Genomic DNA, 9,351 nt, shown 5'->3' with positions numbered 1-9,351 from the left:
TTCAATCAAATAAGTTTATTGACGTGTCCAAGCATGAGTAGTGAGTAATTCTCTATTGCTCCCTTCGGATGGGGAAGTAGATGTGTGAAAGTTTATATGTGGCTTTAAGTGTAGCCATTTATGGTGATGATTAATACTTCATTTACACTTCACTTCAAACATTTAATTTGTTAAAATCTATTGTGAATTATGAGTCTCAGAATAGATCATAATAGAATCAACTAAGTTAATCACATTAGCCCAAGAGAATAGGGATATATCCTTCAGGGTAATGCAAACTTATTGGGAGAATGCTATGATTGGGATAGTAATTGGATTTATGGAAGTAAGTCTAATTTCTAGCCAAACTTCTTTATACTACCAGAAGGATTAGGATTTTATTTAAATTACTTTCACATTCAAAGGTCTTATTTGAACATTTCAAGGGAAAAATTTTAAGTACTTGAAAAACCCTTCACCTTGTTTGTTATTAATTTAGAATTGATTTTATAGTATTTCATTAAATCAATATTTTAGGCTAGGATCAATATCTATATGTTAGAATTTTCCTTACTTAAATTCATCTCATTCATTGTGAGAACGACAACCAAACTCCTATCCCGGTACTAATGATATGTGGTGCATACTTGCATGAACAGCCCGTGCTTTGCTGCACTTGCTACCCTCATTCTCATTGAGATTTTCCTGATTTGCTTATACAACTCGCTTGCACATGACCTGTTGTGCCCCTGCGCTGGGTTCGGTGCTCTTGCACCCGCCCTTATCTAGAAGATGCATAGTCAGCTTCATTTTTCCCGCCAGTTCCATCATAATCTATGAATTTTATTAATAATTTTGGGTATGTACTATGTGATGACCTCCATTAAATTTTTTTTTTGGTCGAAGAGAACAAAATCAAGGCTTGTGTCTCAAACCTTTGCAATGGCCATCAGAGAGCTTTCACCTTGTCAGGCTTGGAGCTCATGCTGCTTTGAAATTCCTTCCTTAGATGTCTGAGGCCATCATATATTGTTGCTTCAAATTATTATATTAATTTGGTTTTGTGATAATACAAAACTAAAAAATAAAAGAGATGATGATATTTTCAAATCGAACAACTAAAAAATTCAACTTATTCACATACATCACTTTCAAAACTAAAATTTTACTAAACAACTACTTCTAGAACACTACCTTTTAAGTAACAAATTTTTCACAATAGCTTTTGAACTGATATTTCATACAACCACAATTGTCCAAAATTAGCCCCCCTTCCAATGACCACACCATATTGACCACCTTCAAATAACATCTTGTTAAACTCATAACTATCCTCATTACCCCAATTATATACCCTTTCTTGATGAAGAAAACTCATAGAGTTGATGTGGTAATGGGTTGAATCAAAAGTTTGTAAAGAGGGGCATGCAAACATTAAAAATACTATATGAGGAGGTTGAGTGAAAGCATGTGACTTGATTCAAATAAAATGGAATAAATCAAACACATAGAACTTTAGAGTATTTTGATCAAACAACTTGCGTTCAATATGTGATAATTCGAGGAACTTTATTTGGTTATTAGAAAATCATATGGTGTTTGATCTCAACTGAGTGAGCCATGATGGGAGAATTGGGAGAAAGATTGCAACTGATTTCCAGAATAATATGAGAAATACTCTTATATTGTGGCTTATAATCAAATTTAATAAGAGTGATCAAAAGAAAAAGAGGATGAAGAAATGCTTGAACGTGGACATGAAGAGAATGATGGTTTCTCGTGTTCCCGATAAGATTTTTAGAAATGCAAAAAACTTTTGAGGTTAAACTTTTTCCTCCATTCTAAGCTACAACGGCATGGTGTTGGGTGAGATTTTAACACGTGTAACTAGTGAAACATTAAACATCTATTGTTACTAATAATTATCCTTCATTACTTTAAGCATTGTATTGAGGTACTCTATGAATGCTTCAAGAAGTTCAGAAGTAATTCTTCAAGGAGGGCAGTGGTTATAGGGAAAATTGCAAATATAATGGAGATTGCAAAGACTGGCATGACCCAAAATAGAGCCACATTAAATTATGTTCAATGTTTAATGAAATGCCAGTGACATCGGGAAAGAGATGTCATTGTGATTGTTATAAAAAAAGTGAATTTAGTTCCCCCACTAGCGAACTATGTCAACTTGTAGGTGATGAAACCATATAGTTTACATATGTCAAGGAACCATTGCATCAAGAAAGACTTCATTAATGATGAAGGTAGATGATGAAATAACAAGTTAACATGCTTTAAGTTCTCCAAAAAATAACATAAAATATATGAATAACATTTTCTCCCTTTTCAATAATCCCTAACAATGATGTTGTTTGTTCTAATTGATTCCCATGATAATACTCGTGCATTCAAATAGAGGATTTGCATTGCAAGATTAAGGAGATCATTATGTGTTAGGATGTATGGATTAAGGAACTTGAGTATTTCAAAATAGTATTCCTATCAAAGCAAGCCAATATGATCAGGATGAGAGAAATGACGCAGGATCTCAAAAAAAAAAAAAACTAATGTTGAAAGAGATATGATCAAATGGGCATGCACATGCTGAAATATTTTAAAATAAAGACTAAGGCCTCAAACATGGTAGGTTGAGTGGTCAATTAGTTTTGAGAAGTATATATTAGGCTGTGGCATGTCGAGGAAGGCTAAGCACCTACAATGATGCTACATGACCATGATAGCTAATTGGAGGACCTTAAGGCAAAATCGAAGTATAATAATCCTAAAAGAGAATTTCACTTGAATGTGGTCAAGATGTATTAAATAGAAGGTGTGGGTACTAGCGCGCTTGGAATAAATTGTTGATATCATTTTTAATGAGTATGCCACACTCTCCTTTTTTTTAGTCTATTGGATCACATCTTAGAATAAGAATTCCTTTCATATGACCCTTACCAAACATTTCTAGTGACTATGTGGATTCTGAACCAAACCCAAGGATAATACCAACCTATATGTCTTTGTTTAAAATGAGCTTAATTTTGTCATTAACTCGCTTAAAGTGAAGTTCAAGTAACCACAATTAGGCCATTATTAATCAAGAAACATACTGAACGAATCATTTTGACACAAGGAACCCCCCCTAGATTACCTTTAGGACTTTTGAATCCTATGAACCTAAAACTTGAACCAAGGCTTTGAACCAGTCTTACAAGCCTTTGAATCACAAATATGAAGACAAAAACATAACATGACATGCATATGGTGCACTAAAAATATTCAAATAATTCTGACCTAAAAAGAATAAAATATTAAAACTAAATTACGAACTACTTGTAGTTATGAAATTTCTAAAACATAATGACTACTACAATCTTCTTAAAACGCGATAAACTTTTTATTTAGTATTATACTAATTAATATTACAATCATTAATAATACTTAGATTTCATGGCATATTACTTTGAAGTCATTTAAATTTTAATAATTAAAGAAATAACATATTTACAAATTTCATTTCAATAATACTTAGAGTTCACCTTTTCATAGAATTTAAAATTTGAATTTTTTTATGTATATATTTTAATAAAACATCGACCCTTAAAAATTATATAATAAATATAAAAATTTTGACGCTAAATATGTAAAATAAATAAGAATTATATGATAATATATTAGTTAGAATATAAATGGTTCAACTTATTTGTTGCTCTCAAATTATTTTTACTAGTTTTGTTAAGGATGATTTGCACGCATACCATCATATTCTATGTATTTGCATATTCAACAACTAAAATTTAAGTTTTATATTTTATTTGTGATATAAAATATTTGAAAATAAAAGGTTGGAAGTAGATATGTAAATACATAAAAGTTGTGTGATTTAAATGTAAAAACTAAAATAGAGGTCACGGCCGCCGGCCCTCTGGGCTCCTATCGCCATTCCGGAACCAAAAAAAACCGCGAAAATCGTCCTCATCTGCTCCGAAAGTCCCTCAGATCCGTAGGTTACCACCGCAGACCGATGACGCCGCACCTCTCCTTCTTCTCTCGGCCTATTACAGCATATCCAAATCCGTTAATGGCCATACGTAGGTTCTGTTATCCCCATCTTGAAAGCGAACCATCTCCCTAACCCTAAACCTATCGTATGGAGAAGGTTTCCGACCCTTCCAGGTTTGGAGAGGTCGCCAACGCTGCTGATGGCGGCGGCCAAGGAGGAGGAGAGGAAGAGAGTGAGATGGACGTGGACGACCTGGTCCGTGAGCTTCTCGAGACATTCGAGACTGTGCTGTCATTTTCCGACTACCGCCGCACGCAGAAGAAAGAGTGCTATAACCTCATTCGCCGGATGAAGCTGGTCGTTCCATTGCTCGAAGAGATTCGCGATTCGGAGGTTCCTGTGCCGGATGGGGTCTGCTCCAAGCTCTGCAGCCTCCGAGCGGCCTTCAAAGCTGCTAAGAAGCTGCTCAGATGCTGCCATGACGGAAGCAAGATCTATTTGGTAATTTTTTTTTTCTAAAAAATCGGTGTTTTGAGATAGTCGATTTAATAAAAGCTCGTGTTTTTGTATGATTTTCTTCATCAGGCTTTGGAGAGCGAGGCAGTGATGGGCAGATTTCACTTTGTTAATGAGAAGTTGACTCAGGCGGTGGAAGACATGCCGTATAACGGACTTTACATTTCAGATGAAGCTAAAGAGCAGGTATTTGTTATGTTTATTGTTTTCTTTGGGTTTCAATTACCCTTTTGTAATTTATTACATTTTGTTCCTAATTTTGTTCTGACTTTGTCGGCCATTGTATTATCACTCAAGTTTTGGAGCCAGTTCATAATAAACATCTTTGCTTTTGAATATAATAACGTTGTAATTATAATCTATGATTGGTTCAAGTGGTGTTGTTCCACATGAAAGGCTATGAAATTTGTTAGGTAGAATGAAATTGAACTCTTGAAGGTCAATGTGTCTTTTGGTGTAATTGTTGGAATTTCATCAGAAACTTTAAAGTTATGTGTGCTCATATGGGAGCACTTTTGGGACAGGTGACTTATTGGGAATTTATACTAATGGGATAATATAGTGATTTCATTGGGCCAAAGCGAGCAATATTGATGACTCAATGTTCAAGTTGTTACAAATGGTATTAGAGTGTTACAAGAGATTGAAGATGAGAATTAAATGTGTTATAGACCAACGTTTTATGCTAGGGGAGCCATATTTTAAACCCTAGATGGGGCAAAGGATAAATAGTGGGAGTCATCTGTTAAATTTGTGGGGATCATATTTAGCATGTTATCTGCATGGTGGTTGATTTTAAACTAAGAATATTGACGAGGGCATCAGTTACTTAAGCATGAGAGATTATGAAAACTCTTAAGTAGAACGAAGTTATGTTCTTAAACATTGCAAAGTATTTCTTTCTCATTTATATTTTAATTTTGAATTTACTTTTTTCATAACAGGATTTCGTTATTTCTTGTCTTTCTTCAATTCAAATATAAGTGTGTGAATTTTTCATTGTGATCATTTTTTTTATAAGTTTAAATTAAATCATTCCATATTGATACACAACAAATTACTAGTTTATGATGAAACCTATAAATACAGTGGAGTGGACATTTTTTTTTAAATAAAGAAATATTGAATCATATCTATTCACGCAAATATTAAAAACGAAGTTAAGTTTTTAAACATTGCAAAGTATTTCTTACTCATTTCTATTTTAATTTTGAATGTACTTTGTTCATAACAGGATTTTGTTATTTCTTGTCTTTCTTCAATTCAATTTTAAGTGTGTGAATTTTTCATTGTGACTATTTTTCTTACAAGTTTAAATTAAATCATTCCATACTGATACACGACAATTTTCTAGTTTATGATGAAACCTATAAATATAGTGGAGTGGACATTTTTTTTGAACTAAAGAAATATTAAATCATATCTATTCACCCAAATATTAAAAAATGAGTAAAATGTAAAATAGTCCCCCCAACTTTTTATATAGTATCATTTTACTTCCATAGTCTATAAAAGTGTCAAATTAGTCCCCAGAGTAGTTATATTGGGGCCTAAATAGTCGTCCGTGCGGACTATTTCAGCCCATATTAAAAGATTTTGGAGACTAAATTGATGTTTTTTATAAACTCTGCGACTAAAATGACCCACTACAAAAAGTATGAGACTATTTTGACAATGCCTCATTAAAAAATCATCTTGACATTTGTAGGTCACTTTTACAACTTTGCTACTTAAATCCATTGTGCATAAAACCCGCTACACTTCAAAACAACAGTTTACTCTCTGGTTTTCAGGTGGAGCTAATGTGCTCTCAGCTCAAGAGAGCCAAGAGAAGAACAGATACTCAAGACATGGAGCTCGCCATGGATTTGATGGTTGTGTTATCCCAAAAGGAAGAAGATCGAAATGCAGACAGTTGCATACTTGAACGGCTTGCAAAAAAATTAGATTTGCAAACTCTCCCCGACTTGGGAGCTGAAACAATGGCTGTAAAAATGCTCATAAAAGAAAGACATTCACAAAATACGGAATCCACACAGCAAATAATAGATCTTCTGAACAAATTCAAACAAAATGCCGGCATAGAAGATAGTACCGACGTGTTAAATGAGGTGATTTTACCCAAATATTTAGAGAAATGCCCTTCCTTGATGATTCCAAATGACTTCCTTTGCCCAATATCTTTGGAAATTATGACTGACCCTGTTATTATTGCAACTGGGCAGGTATACCTCTCACTCCAGTTGTTGAATTCTTATCTTTGCTATTTTGTGTAATATATGTTGATATGTTTTTTCTTTTTGTTATTTGGAAGATTTACATTTGTACTGCTTAATTCTTATGTATTTACATATCTAACACCAAAGCTTCAATTTTTACTTACATTTCACCTTGTGCATGAAAAGGTGCATTTCAACTTTTTAAAATTAAAAAAAGTTGGTATTTTTATGTGATATGAAAGCTTTGCGTGGGGTAAATCTAAAAAAAAAAGACAACTTTGTGTTAGAAATGTAAATACATATGAATTGGGTGGTATGTATGTAAATGCTCCTTGTTATTTTTTCCCATTTGGAGAAGACATACGAGAGATCAAGCATACAAAAATGGCTGGATGCCGGGCACCGGAACTGTCCGAAGACCAGACAGCCTCTGGCTCACCTTTCTCTCGCCCCCAACTACGCTCTTCGCAATTTGATTTCTCAATGGTGTATGAAGAATAAAGTGGAGTTGAAGAAGAAAGTAGTATTGCCCGATTCAAAGCCCAAGAACTACAAGGAGGAAATCGAAGCTCTGGTTCAAGATCTCTCCTCCTTACATCTCGATGTGCAGCGAAAATCGGTCAAGCGAATTCGAATGCTTTCGAAGGAGAATCCTGAAACCCGAATCTTGTTTGCCAAGTGCGGCGGAGTCCCCTCCCTGGTCAATCTTCTCTCCTATCCTGATTCAAAGATTCAGGAGAATACTGTCACTGCTCTACTCAACTTATCCATCGATGAAGCAAACAAACAGCTTATAACTAAAGCCGGAGCCATCCCTCCCATCATTGGCGTATTGAAAGGCGGCACAATGGAGGCTCGGGGGAATTCCGCCGCCGCGCTTTTCAGCCTATCCATGCTCGATGAGAACAAGGCGGTGATTGGGGATTTAAATGGCATCCCACCATTGATAGATCTCTTGCAGAACGGAACGCTCGCTGGTAAAAAGGATGCCACCATTGCTCTCTTCAATCTATGTTTGAAATCGACGAACAAGACAAGAGCCATCGAAGCCGGAATTGTAAAACCTTTGCTTCAAGCACTTGATGATGAGAAGTTAGGCATGACTGACGAAGCTCTCTCCATTCTGTTGCTTCTTTCATCAAATTCTGATGGGCGTGCAGAAATAGGAGAACTCTCCTTCATTGAAAAGCTTGTTGGCTATATTAAAAATGGATCACCTAAGAACAAAGAATGTGCTTTATCTGTTCTTCTTGAGCTCTGCACACACAAGTCATCAGTCATGTTGGTTTCACTTCAATTTGGTGTTTATGAACATTTATGTGAAGTTGCAGAAAGTGGAACACAGAGAGCTCAGAGGAAAGCCAAGTCTTTGCTGCAGCTCATGAGAAAGAGTGGCCAAATTTCATAAAGATTGTATTTTTTTAATCCGGGATTCTTGGAAAACTTTATAGATGAAATATTATGTTGTTTTAATGATAAATTTGGTTCAAAAGTGGGGTTTGTGTCATAAATATTGATGTATTGCTGTTAAAATGTTTGTTGGAAGGGTGATGTAAAGTATTATAAAGGCATTAAGGACATATAATTTGAATGTTAGAATTCTTTTTTTTCATAATATGGTGTTTGTCTTTTAATATCTGCTAAAAGTCCATATTAATTGAAAATAAGGTCCTAAAACCTAGATTATATATATATATATATATATATGGAAGATTTGAATGCATGCCAGTCAATTCCTATATATTTACCTATCTAACATCTAAAACTTTAATTTTTTCATACATGCCTTTTGCTCACAAGTCGAAGTGATTGTATTCACTCCCCTCCAAAAGATAGCCTAGCCCTGTGGGAGGCAGCCATAGAAAAAGGCTACCATGACTAGTCAGGATGTATGTCAATTCATTATTAAAGATGTCAACAAACATTAGAGACTCAATGTTTTCACCTGGACATCAGGGATAGGCATTGTACCGATAACGCCTGACACTCACATCGTGTTCTTCTCATTAAGACAACTAGGGAAGCGTCGTATAGTATGAGATGTTTCTTGTTTATTTTATATTATTTTTCTCTCTATGTATAAAAGATAAGGAAAAAAACAGAGAAATGAGATCGATTCTTGAACCTTTTCAGCTACCAAAAAGCAAAATATCTCTCTCTCTCTCTCTCTCTCTCTCTCTCTCTCTCACTCTCACGCTCTGAAATTTGATAACTTAGAAAACCTTTGAGGAGCAATTTTCCTGCTTAACAGCTTACCACATATAAGAATTTCCTTTGATGACTCACATCCATCTCTTTTTTTTCATTTTCCCTATCATAATAGTAGGGGTGTAAACGAGCCGAACACGAGCGAGCCATCGTTTATATTTCGAGCTCAAAAACTGTGTTCGTGTTCGACTCGTTTGTAACGAGCCGAACACGAGCTGTTCAAGAACAAAGAGTCTTTTTAACAACCCTAATAATATAGTCATAAGACAATAACAATTTGAGAAAGATTTAAAAATTATTATTTATATTAAAACATCATTTGAATCTAATTTAATAGTTTTTATTCTATTTTTATAATCAATATTTTAATTGATTGTAAGTCTTTGTAGCCTTGTAGTCAATTAATTTTTTTTTTTGAATATTACTTTA

General features: G+C 34.5%; 1 protein-coding gene across 1 annotated transcript; it reads left to right on the top strand.

Annotated features, from left to right (window-relative positions):
* The first annotated feature begins 3,886 nt into the window (after positions 1 to 3,886).
* Positions 3,887 to 8,287, top strand: LOC110025749 (U-box domain-containing protein 15). The gene is made up of 4 exons (XM_020726388.1): positions 3,887 to 4,480; positions 4,565 to 4,681; positions 6,289 to 6,720; positions 7,073 to 8,287. Exons 1-4 carry the CDS (start codon positions 4,127 to 4,129, stop codon positions 8,120 to 8,122), a joined length of 1,953 nt encoding a protein of 650 aa, XP_020582047.1. The 5' UTR covers positions 3,887 to 4,126; the 3' UTR covers positions 8,123 to 8,287.
* The last annotated feature ends 1,064 nt before the right edge of the window (positions 8,288 to 9,351 follow it).

Source organism: Phalaenopsis equestris, unplaced genomic scaffold, assembly GCF_001263595.1.
Source record: "Phalaenopsis equestris unplaced genomic scaffold, ASM126359v1 Scaffold000326, whole genome shotgun sequence".
Taxonomy (NCBI): Eukaryota; Viridiplantae; Streptophyta; class Magnoliopsida; order Asparagales; family Orchidaceae; genus Phalaenopsis; species Phalaenopsis equestris.
The sequence above is the reverse complement of the archived record's forward strand: the minus strand, read 5'-3'. Positions and strand labels throughout refer to the sequence as shown.